Source organism: Sinohyriopsis cumingii, chromosome 2 (assembly GCF_028554795.1).
Source record: "Sinohyriopsis cumingii isolate HCF-2022 chromosome 2, ASM2855479v2, whole genome shotgun sequence".
Taxonomy (NCBI): domain Eukaryota; kingdom Metazoa; phylum Mollusca; class Bivalvia; order Unionida; family Unionidae; genus Sinohyriopsis; species Sinohyriopsis cumingii.
The window spans coordinates 1,565,876-1,583,827 of NC_142962.1; the positions used below are offsets into that span (position 1 = coordinate 1,565,876).

Here is a 17,952-nt window from a genome sequence, read left to right on the forward strand (position 1 = left end):
CAGACTAAATAAAAATTTCTATTGAATATGTTATATCAGAGTTATTACTGATTAGGAGCTCAATAGATACAGCCATTTTGTTTTATGCATTTGTCTTTATTTGAAGTTAAGTCAAATCAACCCTAGTAAGTAGTAACCAGAGACTCATTTTCAATACACAACACAATTTCCATGAGATGGTACAACACTGCAACTTGGGTGGCAAATTAGTGACAATTTATTGGAATTTGGACTAAGACACAATTTAAAGCCATGCTGAATAAAACATTGAAAGGAGACCACAGTGACCCAGTTTAAGTATTCAACACACTTTTATCCCAATAAAGCACGGACAGACTCAACAGTGTACCAAAAAGTGTTTGAGGCACGGACAGACTCAACAGTGCACCAATAAGAGTTTGAGGCACGGACAGACTCAACAGTGTACCAATAAGAGTTTGAGGCACGGACAGACTCAACAGTGTACCAATAAGTGTTTGAGGCACGGACAGGCTCAACAGTGTACTAATAAGTGTTTGAGGCACAGACAGACTCAACAGTGTACCAATAAGTGTTTGAGGCACAGACACACTCAACAGTGTACCAATAAGAGTTTGAGGCATGGACAGACTCAACAGTGTACCAATAAGAGTTTGAGGCATGGACAGACTCAACAGTGTACCAGTAAGTGTTTGAGGCACGGACAGACTCAACAGTGTACCAATAAGTGTCTGAGGCATGGACAGACTCAACAGTGTACCAATAAGTGTTTGAGGCACGGACAGACTCAACAGTGTACCAATAAGAGTTTGAGGCACAGACAGACTCAACAGTGTACCAATAAGAGTTTGAGGCACGGACAGACTCAACAGTGTACCAATAAGAGTTTGAGGTACAGACAAACTCAACAGTGTACCAATAATAGTTTGAGGCACGGACAGACTCAACAGTGTACCAATAAGAGTTTGAGGCACAGACAGACTCAACAGTGTACCAATAAGAGTTTGAGGCAATGACAGACTCAATAGTGTACCAAGAAGTGTTTGAGGCACGGACAGACTCAACAGTGTACCATAAGAGTTTGAGGCAATGACAGACTCAATAGTGTACCAATAAGTGTTTGAGGCACAGACAGACTCAACAGTGTACCAATAAGTGTTTGAGGCATGGACAGACTCAACAGTGTACCAATAAGAGTTTGAGGCATGGACAGACTCAACAGTGTACCAATAAGAGTTTGAGGCATGGACAAACTCAACAGTGTACCAATAAGAGTTTGAGGCAATGACAGACTCAGTGGTGTACCAATAAGTGTTTGAGGCACGGACAGACTCAACAGTGTACCATAAGAGTTTGAGGCAATGACAGACTCAATAGTGTACCAATAAGTGTTTGAGGCACAGACAGACTCAACAGTGTACCAATAAGTGTTTGAGGCATGGACAGACTCAACAGTGTACCAATAAGAGTTTGAGGCATGGACAGACTCAACAGTGTACCAATAAGAGTTTGAGGCATGGAAAAACTCAACAGTGTACCAATAAGAGTTTGAGGCAATGACAGACTCAGTGGTGTACCAATAAGTATTTGAGGCACGGACAGACTCAACAGTGAACCAATAAGAGTTTGAGGTAGGAAACAAAGGATGAGTAGATGTTTGCCATCCTTCTCCTGAAAGAAGCAATGGTAGAACAAAGAACAGTTTTTATTTAATAATTCATTTCAAGATACAATACCTTAACTACTTTCTGGACAGCCTCAGCATACAGAAGATGGTATTCTACTGGATCATTTGGAATGTCATTGATGTAGCGATAGACTCGCTTCCGAAATACCAGTTTAGCATCTTGATTTCCGCCCATGGCCATTTTTGGTCCCTTCTTTGAGACTGTTTCATACTTGCTGAGGGATGCTGACAGCCTATCTTGTCTATAAATGTAGATATGGATATATGTAGATATGGATGTATGTAGATATGGATGCATGTAGATATGGATGTATGTAGATATGGATGCATGTAGATAAGGATGCATGTAGATATGGCTGCATGTAGATACAGATGTATGTAGATATGGATGTATGTAGATATGGATGTATGTAGATATGGATGCATGTAGATATGGATGTATGTAGATATGGATGTATGTAGATATGCATGTATGCAGATGTGGATGTATGTAGATAAGGATGTATGTAGTAGTGTTTTATGGCGCTTCAGCAAAAGAAAGACTATACGGTGCCATCTATTAATAGTTTTTAAAAAAATACACAAGGTCAACACACAAATTTTGGAAGATAAGCCATTCCCAAAAAATGTAAACATCAAGTACAAGATAAAGTATAAAACAATGATGTCACTAATTCCATAAAATGTATATTAAATAACAGTTACAGAGAACATATGTAAGATTCTTAAAATGTATTATATAAATCACATTCCCTTAACTCTAAGATTTTCTCAGGTAGTATGTTTTCAGTTCCACATGACCTAGAATATGTTCCACTACCAGTGGATACTGGCAAGTTATGCATTGTGTTTGAGGTTCATCCTAGAGGAGGTATACACGTCCAATACCCTAGAGGTTCACCCTAGAGGAGGTATACATGTCCAATACACTCGAGGTTAACCTTTAAGGAGATATACATGTCCAATACACTCAAGGTTCACCCAAGAGGAGGTATGCATGTCCAATACACTCAAGGTTCACCCTAGAGGAGGTATGCATGTCCAATACACCCTAGAGGAGGTATACATGTCCAATACATTCAAGGTTCACCATAGAGGAGGTATGTATGTCCAATACACTCAAGGTTCAACCTAGAGGAGGTATGCATGTCCAATATACTCAAGGTTCACCCTAGAGGAGGTATGCATGTCTAATACACTCAAGGTTCACCCTACTGATGGTATTCATGTCCAATACACCCTAGAGGAGGGATACATGTCCAATACACTCAAGGTTCACCCTAGAGGAGGTATGCATGTCCAATACACTTTAAGTTCACCCTAGAGAAGGTATACATATCCAATACACTTGAGGTTCACCCCAGATGAGGTATGCATGTCCCATACACTATCAGCACAGTACCACAGTATCTCTGCAATTCTAATACATACAAAAGCATACGGATACTAACAGTATCCTTAAAGTTAAAACCAGTCACCATTGCAGAAGATATGTAACTTTCAATAACTTTAATGAATAACTTCAATGTTGTTGACAATGAAGCAATTGCCAACAATTGCAGCCGAAAAGAGTGACTTTGATATCTCACAATATTTATTGATATCTGACAATATTTATTGATATCTCACAATATTTATGCAAGCAAGACAAAAATTCCTGTATCAATACATGTATAAGTACAAATAAAAGAGAAAGTCAACAATTATGGGAAATTCCCACAATGCATAATCCACCTAATCATAAACTGAACCTGTATGTGATTGATAACTATGCCTGGCAATATTGAAATGAATTCTGTTTAACAAAAATCCATGCATAACTTGTATGTGATTGCCAACTATGCCTGGCAATATTGAAATGAATTCTGTTTAACAAAAATCCATGCATAACCTGTATGTGATTGATAACTATGCCTGGCAATACTGAAATTAATTCTGTTTAACAAAGATCCTTGCATAACCTGTATGTGATTGATAACTATGCCTGGCAATATTGAAATGAATTCTGTTTAACAAAAATCCATGCATAACCTGTATGTGATTGATAACTATGCCTGGCAATACTGAAATTAATTCTGTTTAACAAAAATCCATGCATAACCTGTATGTGATTGATAACTATGCCTGGCAATATTGAAATGAATTCTGTTTAACAAAAATCCATGCATAACCTGTATGTGATTGATAACTATGCCTGGCAATATTGAAATGAATTCTGTTTAACAAAAATCCATGCATAACCTGTATGTGATTGCTAACTATGCCTGGCAATATTGAAATGAATTCTGTTTAACAAAAATCCATGCATAACCTGTATGTGATTGATAACTATGCCTGGCAATATTGAAATGAATTCTGTTTAACAAAAATCCATGCATAACCTGTATGTGATTGCTAATTATGCCTAGCAATATTGAAATGAATTCTGTTTAACAAAAATCCATGCATAACCTGTATGTGATTGATAACTATGCCTGGCAATATTGAAATGAATTCTGTTTAACAAAAATCCATGCATAACCTGTATGTGATTGCTAATTATGCCTAGCAATATTGAAATGAATTCTGTTTAACAAAAATCCATGCATAACCTGTATGTGATTGCCAACTATGCCTGGCAATATTGAAATGAATTCTGTTTAACAAAAATCCATGCATAACCTGTATGTGATTGATAACTATGCCTGGCAATACTGAAATTAATTCTGTTTAACAAAGATCCTTGCATAACCTGTATGTGATTGATAACTATGCCTGGCAATATTGAAATGAATTCTGTTTAACAAAAATCCATGCATAACCTGTATGTGATTGATAACTATGCCTGGCAATACTGAAATTAATTCTGTTTAACAAAAATCCATGCATAACCTGTATGTGATTGATAACTATGCCTGGCAATATTGAAATGAATTCTGTTTAACAAAAATCCATGCATAACCTGTATGTGATTGATAACTATGCCTGGCAATATTGAAATGAATTCTGTTTAACAAAAATCCATGCATAACCTGTATGTGATTGCTAACTATGCCTGGCAATATTGAAATGAATTCTGTTTAACAAAAATCCATGCATAACCTGTATGTGATTGATAACTATGCCTGGCAATATTGAAATGAATTCTGTTTAACAAAAATCCATGCATAACCTGTATGTGATTGCTAATTATGCCTAGCAATATTGAAATGAATTCTGTTTAACAAAAATCCATGCATAACCTGTATGTGATTGATAACTATGCCTGGCAATATTGAAATGAATTCTGTTTAACAAAAATCCATGCATAACCATGAAAATTTATTTTTAAAAATAACTTACCATGGTGTAAAGTTTCTAAAATAATTATTCTGAGAAAACAAAGCTTTTTAAAGGCTACAGTTTTTTTATACTTATTTATAAATATGTATGCAATGTCACTGATCCTGTAAGCTGAATTTTAATATTTCAGCACACTTATTACCATATATACTCACTTATAAGCCGAGTCAAACTGCAAACAACAAAGAGCCTGATCTGCCATAGCATAATGTGCCTGCAGATCAGATTCTGCATTGTTTGTTCTACTGGTTACTACTAACAAACTGTACAGACCCAGATCTGATTGCGCATTATGTGACCGGCCAATCTGGGTCTTGGCAGTTTGCAGTTGGATTCAACGTATAAGCAAGTCCATATGGTATGTACTATGGTGTAATATACCACAGTCATTTCTCTGTACAAATTATTTTGTCAGGGTATTATACAAACATCCACACAGTCAACATTACAATTAGCAAATGTATTAAAATGAATGAACACAGCAATGTCTGCTTACTGTTCCCAAAGTGCAAGCACATCTGCAACATACTCGTATGCTCGAACATATCTTTCATAATCTGAAGTCGCCTGAAATATGATGAAAGGTCAAGGTCAGCAAGAGATGGGTATTCAGCATCTTAATGATGTCTGTACAAAATTTTAACAAAAGTCCAAAGTGAGTCTGACATTGCTCACCTAGCTTATGTAACATGATCTTTTCACTAATATAAAGTAATGACATAACCTATTTGAACAAATCTCAAAAACCTTATATCATGTTGATATGACCTATTTTACAATGACCTGATACAAAATCTTCCAAATCTAATTGGCATAATTAATATGCAGTCTCTGGTTCATACTGAAAATCATGCTGATGATATTATCCCACATACCAAGTTTTATAGAAACTTATCTAGATAAAATCTCTAATCCAGAGAGGTAACAACAATCAGTAAGGTCGCTCAATAATGCAGTAAGGCATGCATAGATCTCAATTATTCTAGAACCTCTCTACTATAATTATGATATAAGCTTAAGGTAGAGCAAAATCTAATTGGAATTCATTCTAACGAGTTGTAAGAAAGTTAGCTAACAAGATACAATCTTACCTTGGTAATATGTATAGATCCTGTTCTAATAATTGTACTTATCCAAATCATGATCACTGAAGCCTATTTGGCAAATATGATCCAAAAATAGTCTTTAGAGTGATAAGGTAAATCCCATGCAAGAACATAATTATTAGGTGGATCCTGTGCATTATCAAATTCATATGAGCTACTGATCATATAAGCCCACATTTGAAGTTTTATCAAAATCAAGTATAAAATGTGATTCTAGAGTGGTACCAAGTTCAGCCAGTTTAATGAAAGATCACCTCCTTAATTTGTCTGGATGTTGTTCATTGTCTAAACTGTCCAAGATCTTGATGACATAATAAGCATATATTCTACATTTTATCAAAACTGGGTCAGAAATATGGCTTCCACAGTTGTATTAATCTTAGCCAATCAGATGTAAGATCACCTTATTAATCTGCACGGATCTTGCTCATTATCAGATTGTCCAAGATCTTGATGACAGGCATTTATTCCAAGTCTGATGAAATCAGATCACAGATATGGTTTCCACAGTGATACAAAGCTCTGCCAATCAAATTCAAAATCACCTATTACTATGCATGGATCTCATTTATTATTTAACTTGTCCAAGATCTTATGCAAGCATACAATACAAGTTCAATCAGAATCAGATCGGAACTATAACCTCCATACTGGCAACAAGGTTATCCAATCAGAAGAATGGCACAAGGTTATCCAATCAGAAGAATGCAACAAGGTTATCCAATCAGAAGAATGGCAACAAGGTTATCCAATCAGAAGAATGGCAACAAGGCTATCCAATCAGAAGAATGGCAACAAGACTATCCAATCAGAAGAATGGCAACAAGGCTATCCAATCAGAAGAATGGCAACAAGATTATCCAATCAGAAGAATGGCAACAAGATTATCCAATCAGAAGCAAACTTACCCTACTCAAGTGTGTGGATCTTGCTTATTATTGAACTCCCCTAAAATTTTGATGAGATAAACCTGTATTTCAAGCTTGATATACATCAGATCAGAAATATGGATTCCTGAGTGGTAACAAACAAATGTTGATGGATGGACTACTAATGACTGACAATGGATGGATGCAGGGCCATACCAAATGCTCACTTGGCTTCGTGGCCAAATGAATCAAAAAGTATATACAGCATCCTTGAAATCATTCTTATTTAATCTTAAATTCATTACAGTAAACCTCATTTTAAAGACCATCTCAATATAAAGGACACCTATCAAATGACACTTAGATTTATAAATTCATGAATTATAGTCAAAGCCAGATTTTAAAATCTATGGGTAAATGTGCAAGTACATACAATAAAAGTGCTCCCTTGATAACTTGCTTACCTGTTCCTTGTTTTTACTAGAAAATTCATAAAATAGATCCGCATCACACTACTGGACCGGTCTCATACACAATGATCTTAAATACTGTGTACCTTTACTACAAGTAGTACTGGTAAAAGCACCCAGTATTTGCCTTCAGATTCTGTTCTTGCATCAAAGCTAACATAATTTGTTACTGGTAATGGGTCATATCATTAACAAAGAAAATTAATTAATTCTGTTAATTAACACAGGCAAAGAAAGAAAACATTACTCCACCTCATACAGTGCCCATCCTTCTACTGACTGTAATCCTATCTTCTTGGCTACTTTGCCCAGGACATCTGTGGTAGTGTCACATGACAAGATGCTTACAGCCTTCATCTTGCCATCCATAAAGTGAACCTTACATACCAGGGGACTCAGGTTACGTACACTCTGCAAGTACAGCATACATCTTTATGTAGTATGTCATTTTTATGCCATTTATAATGAAGAAATAGTGTTCAATTTGTGCCACTGTGCTCATTTCCATGCCATGGCTGACTCATGACTCTTGCCATGGCTGTCTCATTTCCATGCCATGGCTGACTCATGACTCTTGCCATGGCTGTCTCATTTCCTTGCCATGGCTGACTCATGACTCTTGCCATGGCTGTCTCATTTCCATGCCATGGCTGACTCATGACTCTTGCCATGGCTGTCTCATTTCCATGCCATGGCTGACTCATGACTCTTGCCATGGCTGTCTCATTTCCATGCCATGGCTGACTCATGCATTTACACTACTTTTGGCTTGTGTAATTCTGATTTATGCCATAACCTCAGAATGTGGAGCCCTGAGCGGCCATGTGGTCTAAAGTGCTCACCATTACAGATCACTGCCATCTCACCTATGTCTGGGTGGGTTCAAGTCTCAGGTTTGGCCAATATGGGTATGTGAGAAAGCTTGCTAGTAGCTTCTAGCGGACTGGTGGTTCTTTCCAGGGTTTTCTCAGGTTCTTCCTCCACCATTAATACTGGCCGCCATGATTAGCCTATCTTGTGCTGAAAAAAGGTGTTAAACTCTACAACAACAACCTAGGAATGCATAACCTGTATTTATTTCACATTTTTATTTCAGACTGGTAAGAATGAAGATGAGAGTTGTCAGCAAATGTATGAAATTATAGTTCTATATATAACTAAATATATCAACTTAAAGTTGAATTTGATAAAAGATTCTTTTCAAAAATTGTTTTGCTAACTTTATTATCAAAATTTAATGGTACAATTCACTGGTGGAAACTGGAGACTAAAGATTTTCTGAAAAGAATTTAATCAGAAATAAGAAAAATTCTTTATTATAAAGAAATAGTTACATCCGAGACATTTTCTGATGATTCCATTGAAGACAAGCATAAAATTCCAATGGAAGTGAATATGCGCCATCTTCATTTGTAGTGACTTGGTTCATAATGACTGTTATAACAGCAATTTAAAAAAGTGAGAATTCTTCTTGGTTAACTTCTTACCAAAATCTCCATGGAAGAAGGAGGGTATTTCCTGGCCGTTGCTCGAGGCACCGTGACCTGTTTTACACACTGTTTAGCATACTTGCTAATCAGCTGATCATGAATGTTCCCTTTGATGTACGACACTAGATACTGCAGCATAGAAGAAAATATGTTATGAATGATACCTAATACCTTAATTATTGGATATCTATAAATGATGTGAGCTATTTTATATGTACATGACATAGCTAGGTAAAATATCCATTTCCTTGAGATGTAATAACCAGTTAAATTTCTTATCTACTGTACAGTTATATTGCACCATTAAATTTCAAATTAAATTAAATGAATAAATTAATAATTTAAGTATTTTCTGGATATAAACTATCAACAACATGCATGATGAAGACTGTTGCTTCAGAAACACTAATGTGATTATCATTTTAAAAATAATTCTTTCCTTGAGTTATGTCCCTTTACTAATATTGCTATTTCAATTGTATGTTTATGTTTGGAAAACTATTGACAAAGTATATAGGAAATCATAAAAAAGACTGCAAAAGAAACATTGTTTTGACTACATATAAGGATGGGGCACATAAACAAATTCTCAAACAATGCACAGTACACAGCAGAAATTATTTCAAAATGCAAAACTATCCATATTTGGAAAATATGCACTAAAGGTTTTGTGTCCCAAGTACCCGAGTTTGTGTCAGCATGTAAGGAATATTGGTAAATCAGAAAGTATAATGGTGTCTGTAGATGTTCACTTAATCATGGTCAAAACGTGCCTCAACAAATAATAATAAAGAACATTTCTAAAGCCCTCAATCTAGTTTAATTTCAACAGCTGCTTAATTAGACATGAAACAGCATAATTAGCATACAATGACTTTTCCATCAACAGAAAGAGGCTTCGCATTCTTAGAAGCATTAAAAACTCTGTGCACCAAATCCCAGAGTTTGTGTCACTTTAAAAGGACTATCGACAAATCACAAAAAAGTAGCAATTTTTTGGGAGGTTTGCACTTTAACATGGTCAAAACTTGCCCCTCCCAACAACAATAGTAAAAAGTTCTAAAGCTCTCTCATCTGGCTGAATTTTGATACCTGTCAATTAGCATAAAACAACTTATTTAGTGAATGCTGAGAAGTGACATTTCCTTCAGTTCTTGATGGATGGAAATGTTTATTTACAGTTGTCTGGTATCTGACCTAATACAGAGGATCAAAATCTCTATAAATGCAAGATTTATAACACCTAATACAGGGGATCAAAATCTTTATAAATACCAGATGTATAACACCTAATACAGGGGATCAAAATCTCTATAAATACTAGATGTATAACACCTAATACAGGGGATCAAAATCTCTATAAATACTAGATGTATAACACCTAATACAGGGGATCAAAATCTCTATAAATACCAGATGTATAACACCTAATACAGGGGATCAAAATCTCTATAAATACCAGATGTATAACACCTAATACAGGGGATCAAAATCTCTATAAATACTAGATGTATAACACCTAATACAGGGGATCAAAATCTCTATAAATACCAGATGTATAACACCTAATACAGGGGATCAAAATCTCTATAAATACCAGATGTATAACACCTAATACATGGGATCAAAATCTTTATAAATACCAGATGTATAACACCTAATACAGGGGATCAAAATCTCTATAAATACCAGATGTATAACACCTAATACAGGGGATCAAAATCTCTATAAATACCAGATGTATAACACCTAATACAGGGGATCAAAATCTCTATAAATACCAGATGTATAACACCTAATACAGGGGATCAAAATCTCTATAAATACCAGATGTATAACACCTAATACAGGGGATCAAAATCTTTATAAATACCAGATGTATAACACCTAATACAGGGGATCAAAATCTCTATAAATGCAAGATGTATAACACCTAATACAGGGGATCAAAATCTTTATAAATACCAGATGTATAACACCTAATACAGGGGATCAAAATCTCTATAAATACCAGATGTATAACACCTAATACAGGGGATCAAAATCTCTATAAATACCAGATGTATAACACCTAATACAGGGGATCAAAATCTCTATAAATACTAGATGTATAACACCTAATACAGGGGATCAAAATCTCTATAAATACTAGATGTATAACACCTAATACAGGGGATCAAAATCTCTATAAATACCAGATGTATAACACCTAATACAGGGGATCAAAATCTCTATAAATACCAGATGTATAACACCTAATACAGGGGATCAAAATCTTTATAAATACCAGATGTATAACACCTAATACAGGGGATCAAAATCTCTATAAATGCAAGATGTATAACACCTAATACAGGGGATCAAAATCTTTATAAATACCAGATGTATAACACCTAATACAGGGGATCAAAATCTCTATAAATACCAGATGTATAACACCTAATACAGGGGATCAAAATCTCTATAAATACTAGATGTATAACACCTAATACAGGGGATCAAAATCTCTATAAATACTAGATGTATAACACCTAATACAGGGGATCAAAATCTCTATAAATACCAGATGTATAACACCTAATACAGGGGATCAAAATCTCTATAAATACCAGATGTATAACACCTAATACAGGGGATCAAAATCTTTATAAATACCAGATGTATAACACCTAATACAGGGGATCAAAATCTCTATAAATGCAAGATGTATAACACCTAATACAGGGGATCAAAATCTTTATAAATACCAGATGTATAACACCTAATACAGGGGATCAAAATCTCTATAAATACCAGATGTATAACACCTAATACAGGGGATCAAAATCTCTATAAATACTAGATGTATAACACCTAATACAGGGGATCAAAATCTCTATAAATACTAGATGTATAACACCTAATACAGGGGATCAAAATCTCTATAAATACTAGATGTATAACACCTAATACAGGGGATCAAAATCTCTATAAATACTAGATGTATAACACCTAATACAGGGGATCAAAATCTCTATAAATACCAGATGTATAACACCTAATACAGGGGATCAAAATCTCTATAAATACCAGATGTATAACACCTAATACAGGGGATCAAAATCTCTATAAATACCAGATGTATAACACCTAATACAGGGGATCAAAATCTCTATAAATACCAGATGTATAACACCTAATACAGGGGATCAAAATCTCTATAAATACCAGATGTATAACACCTAATACAGGGGATCAAAATCTCTATAAATACCAGATGTATAACACCTAATACAGGGGATCAAAATCTCTATAAATACTAGATGTATAACACCTAATACAGGGGATCAAAATCTCTATAAATACCAGATGTATAACACCTAATACAGGGGATCAAAATCTCTATAAATACTAGATGTATAACACCTAATACAGGGGATCAAAATCTCTATAAATACCAGATGTATAACACCTAATACAGGGGATCAAAATCTCTATAAATACCAGATGTATAACACCTAATACAGGGGATCAAAATCTCTATAAATACCAGATGTATAACACCTAATACAGGGGATCAAAATCTCTATAAATACCAGATGTATAACACCTAATACAGGGGATCAAAATCTCTATAAATGCAAGATGTATAACACCTAATACAGGGGATCAAAATCTCTATAAATACCAGATGTATAACACCTAATACGGGGGATCAAAATCTTTATAAATACCAGATGTATAACACCTAATACAGGGGATCAAAATCTCTATAAATACCAGATGTATAACACCTAATACAGGGGATCAAAATCTCTATAAATACTAGATGTATAACACCTAATACAGGGGATCAAAATCTCTATAAATACTAGATGTATAACACCTAATACAGGGGATCAAAATCTCTATAAATACTAGATGTATAACACCTAATACAGGGGATCAAAATCTCTATAAATACCAGATGTATAACACCTAATACGGGGGATCAAAATCTTTATAAATACCAGATGTATAACACCTAATACGGGGGATCAAAATCTTTATAAATACCAGATGTATAACACCTAATACAGGGGATCAAAATCTCTATAAATACTAGATGTATAACACCTAATACAGGGGATCAAAATCTCTATAAATACCAGATGTATAACACCTAATACGGGGGATCAAAATCTTTATAAATACCAGATGTATAACACCTAATACGGGGGATCAAAATCTCTATAAATACCAGATGTATAACACCTAATACAGGGGATCAAAATCTCTATAAATACCAGATGTATAACACCTAATACAGGGGATCAAAATCTCTATAAATACTAGATGTATAACACCTAATACAGGGGATCAAAATCTCTATAAATACAAGATGTATAACACCTAATACAGGGGATCAAAATCTCTATAAATACCAGATGTATAACACCTAATACAGGGGATCAAAATCTCTATAAATACTAGATGTATAACACCTAATACAGGGGATCAAAATCTCTATAAATACTAGATGTATAACACCTAATACAGGGGATCAAAATCTCTATAAATACCAGATGTATAACACCTAATACAGGGGATCAAAATCTCTATAAATACCAGATGTATAACACCTAATACAGGGGATCAAAATCTCTATAAATACTAGATGTATAACACCTAATACAGGGGATCAAAATCTCTATAAATACAAGATGTATAACACCTAATACAGGGGATCAAAATCTCTATAAATACCAGATGTATAACACCTAATACAGGGGATCAAAATCTCTATAAATACTAGATGTATAACACCTAATACAGGGGATCAAAATCTCTATAAATACCAGATGTATAACACCTAATATATGAACTGCACACACACAAAAGCAGGAAGAAAAAAAAAATCTTTCTGCAATATTTAAACGGTTCCAAGCAACTCCCAGAGGATTATTGAGAATTCTGATGAACATATTTGCAACCAGCCAAACTGCTGCCTTCCATATCGGATGTTTTACAGCTCATGGACTAAAATAGCTTCATCTTTTTCCATGCAGGCTGAAATGCTGTCCAGGACCAAACAATGTTGTTTTAACATGACTACTAAATATATTTTAAAGAGAGTTACTTACTTCTAACCAATTCTCAAACAAAATGCAAACCGTAAAATATATGTACAATTCTGAAATAACTTCTATGTAAGAATGAGACCTCACAATAGTTGAAGAAATCTGTAAAACTCTAGGGTTATATGAGTAATCCAATAACAACCTTCACACAATTATTTCCATAAAAGAATAAAATGTACATTTGGTACAAAACATCTTATGATAAAAAGTTACCTTCAAATAATCTAGATTCCAACATAATGATATAAAATTGTCTGAAACTTGTGCATAACTGACAATATTTCACCAACAATAGCCCACAACAACAATCAATTACAATTCCTATGATAACACAACAGCCCACAACCATAATTAATTACATCTCCTATGATAACACAACAGCCCACAACCATAATCAGTTACAACTATGATAATACAACAGCACACAATGATAATTACAATTTCTGTGGTAACACAACAGCCAACAACCATAATCAATTACAATTCCTATGATAACACAGCAGCCCACAACCATAATCAATTACAACTCCTGTGATAACACATCAGCCCACAACCATAATCAATTACAACTCCTGTGATAACACAACAGCCCACAACCATAATCAATTACAACTCCTGTGATAACACAACAGCCCACAACCATAATCAATACAAGTCCTGTGATAACACAACAGCCCACAACCATAATCAATTACAACTCCTGTGATAACACAACAGCCCACAACCATAATCAATTACAATTCCTGTGATAACACAACAGCCCACAACCATAATCAATTACAACTCCTGTGATAACACAACAGCCCACAACCATAATCAATTACAACTCCTGTGATAACACAACAGCCCACAACCATAATCAATTACAACTCCTGTGATAACACAACAGCCCACAACCATAATCAATTACAACTCCTGTGATAACACAACAGCCCACAACCATAACCAATTACAACTCCTGTGATAACACAACACCCCACAACCATAACCAATTACAACTCCTGTGATAACACAACAGCCCACAACCATAATCAATTACAATTCCTATGATAACACAGCAGCCCACAACCATAATCAATTACAACTCCTGTGATAACACAACAGCCCACAACCATAATCAATTACAACTCCTGTGATAACACAACAGCCCACAACCATAATCAATTACAACTCCTGTGATAACACAACAGCCCACAACCATAATCAATTACAACTCCTGTGATAACACAACAGCCCACAACCATGATCAATTACAACTCCTGTGATAACACAACAGCCAACAACCATAATCAATTACAACTCCTGTGATAACACAACAGCCCACAACCATAATCAATTACAACTCCTGTGATAACACAACAGCCCACAACCATAACCAATTACAACTCCTGTGATAACACAACAGCCCACAACCATGATCAATTACAACTCCTGTGATAACACAACAGCCCACAACCATAATCAATTACAAAGAATTCAATTATGGCACACCTTGTGTAATGTTTTACTAGGTGAAAAGGATGCTGTGCACAAACACATTAACATCCAGGCCAGGACCAGACCATTCTGATCGGGGTTGTCATTTGTCTGTCTAATCAGCTGACACAGGATCTCATCTCGGAGCTCTATTCGTTCAATGCCTGTTTTTACAATGTTCTGGATGACAGACAACATGGATTCCTCATTTGCCTCGTCTTTCAGACACTTGGTCAGGTCCTAAGGATAGAAAGCAGAAAGATACTATTAAATTTACAATCACAATGTAGGTCTTTTAAAGGATTTAGAATAAATGCTATCTATTACAATGATGTTTAAGACTCCAGAGTCTCTGAGTAATAAATCTAAATGTTACAAGTCTACTGGCGGGCAGAATAAACTCCTTAACATAAAACATAGATTACTCAATTAATTTGGGCAAATGTTCCTAATGTGACAGAAGTTCATGCTATTCCTCACAAAAATAAATACATTTTTTGTGGAGGTATCCAGGATCTAAAAAGAAACCCAGGACAAGACAACAACTGTACAGTATCTATTCTAATTTAATTGATTAAATATAGTTTTGAGTAATACACAGTGCATCCTTCTCTGGCCCCTTGTTGGACCCCTCTTTGTTTACTAGGGTTTCTCTGCCCAGACATGATGTCACTGCAGGCAGTATATGTTAATAAGCTAGTAGCTAAATTTAGATATGTTGTCATGTTGAACCAATCAGGTGACTGAGTTGGAACATGTGATCGAGCATTATCAATTGTTTGAGGCAATCATACAGCAACTGGGATTCTTGTAGAGATGTGTGCTTTTCAGTGTTGACGCTGCATTTAACTAAAACTTATCTGCAGAAAGAACCACCCACCTCTCCTCCTTTCACCATGTCATTTATTTAGGACATTTTTTGCATCGCATACTGTTCCAGTTCTGTTCTGGGGGGGGGTCATTGCCAAGTTCGTGCATTCACAACTTTGCTTTTGAACCTCAACTTGTATCAGTACTTAAATATACTCAACTATTAGGCCACATATACTTTACACATGCTTCCTATGGTGCCTGTTTGGAGTATCAGCTGATGTTTGTTACCACGGCAATCTTTACGATCAGACTTATCGAGTTTCGGTTATCATTGTTCCCATATACCTTGTATCAGCCCCTTGCGGCTCCACATACAGATGTCCGACACTTCACAACCCTACAAACTCACCATAGTCTCTCTTCCTGAAGTATTTCCATGGAACAAGGGCCATTGCCATGTTTTATGCAGTCACAACTTTGCTTTCGAACCTCAATTTGTGCCAGTACTTAAATGTACTCAACTATAATGCCCATATATACTTTATATGCGTTTCCTACGATGCATGTATGGAGTATTGGCTTATGGCTGTTATCATAGCATCCTCAGGATCGGACTTGTTGAGTTTTGGTTATCAGTGTCCCTATATACCTCGTATCAGCCCCTTTGCAGCTCCACATACAGTTGTCGGACACTCTTCACAGCCCTACAAACTCCACCAAGTCTCTCTTAGTGAGGTATTCCTATGGAACAAATTCAGAGCTAGGCTGGTGCAGTGTGCTGTGACAGGATTTGACCCCGTTATGCCAAAGATTATTTTATATGTACAATAGAGTGTCTATTGAACCTGTGCACTGTGTGTTATTTAAAATCACTGAAAAGATGCCATGTTCAAGCTTTTATTCCATAAATGGTAGTTATTTTTAGTGACATAAACAAACTGAAGATTTTACAAAATTTTGTACATGTAAAAATGAGTGATTCCTTGAAGTATCCAGTTGTTTTTATACATGAATATGATCTGAAACTGTAAATGATTGTAAAAATTTAGGCGTGGCTATGATAAAAGGGTAAAGTAGACATACATTTTTTTTAGCTGTCTATATAATGTTAAGAAAAACCCCAACTTTTCATCCAACTGGAAACAATTTGCTTTAGTGAGGGATAATCCATGGAAATTTATTTAAAATTGTGAAATTCACCAATAATAATGCTAGACTAAGAACTATTTGATTTAGTGTTCCCTCATTATAATGATGTGCATGGGAGTCAGTATAATGCCTTATAATGAACTACCACCCCTCATTATAATGATGTGCATGGGAGTCAGTATAATGCCCGATAATGAAATATCACCCCTCATTAAAATGATGTGCATGGGAATCAGTATAATGCTTTATAATGAACTACCATCCCTCATTATAATGATGTGCATGGGAATCAGTATAATGCCTTATAATGAACTACCATCCCTCTTTATAATGATGTTTATGGGAGTCAGTATAATGCCCTATAATGAACTATCAACCCTCATTATAATGATGTGCATGGGAGTCAGTAAAATGCCTTATAATGAACTACCATCCCTCTTTATAATGATGTGTATGGGAGTCAGTATAATGTCCTATAATGAACTATCACCCC

The 17,952-nt window shown here is 35.3% G+C and overlaps 1 protein-coding gene across 5 annotated transcripts in view; it reads right to left on the reverse strand.

Annotated features, from left to right (window-relative positions):
* Positions 1-17,952, reverse strand: part of LOC149804198 (unconventional myosin heavy chain 6-like) — a 294,440-nt gene that overhangs the window by 75,201 nt on the left and 201,287 nt on the right. For all 5 annotated transcript variants that reach the window (XM_089937853.1, XM_089937830.1, XM_089937846.1 and 2 more), the window contains 5 exons: positions 15,513-15,737; positions 8,920-9,051; positions 7,685-7,843; positions 5,484-5,554; positions 1,716-1,908 (listed from right to left, as the gene is read on the reverse strand). In XM_089937853.1, coding sequence (XP_089793979.1) covers positions 1,716-1,908; positions 5,484-5,554; positions 7,685-7,843; positions 8,920-9,051; positions 15,513-15,737 — 780 coding nt within the window. The remainder of the gene's footprint in view (positions 1-1,715; positions 1,909-5,483; positions 5,555-7,684; positions 7,844-8,919; positions 9,052-15,512; positions 15,738-17,952) is intronic.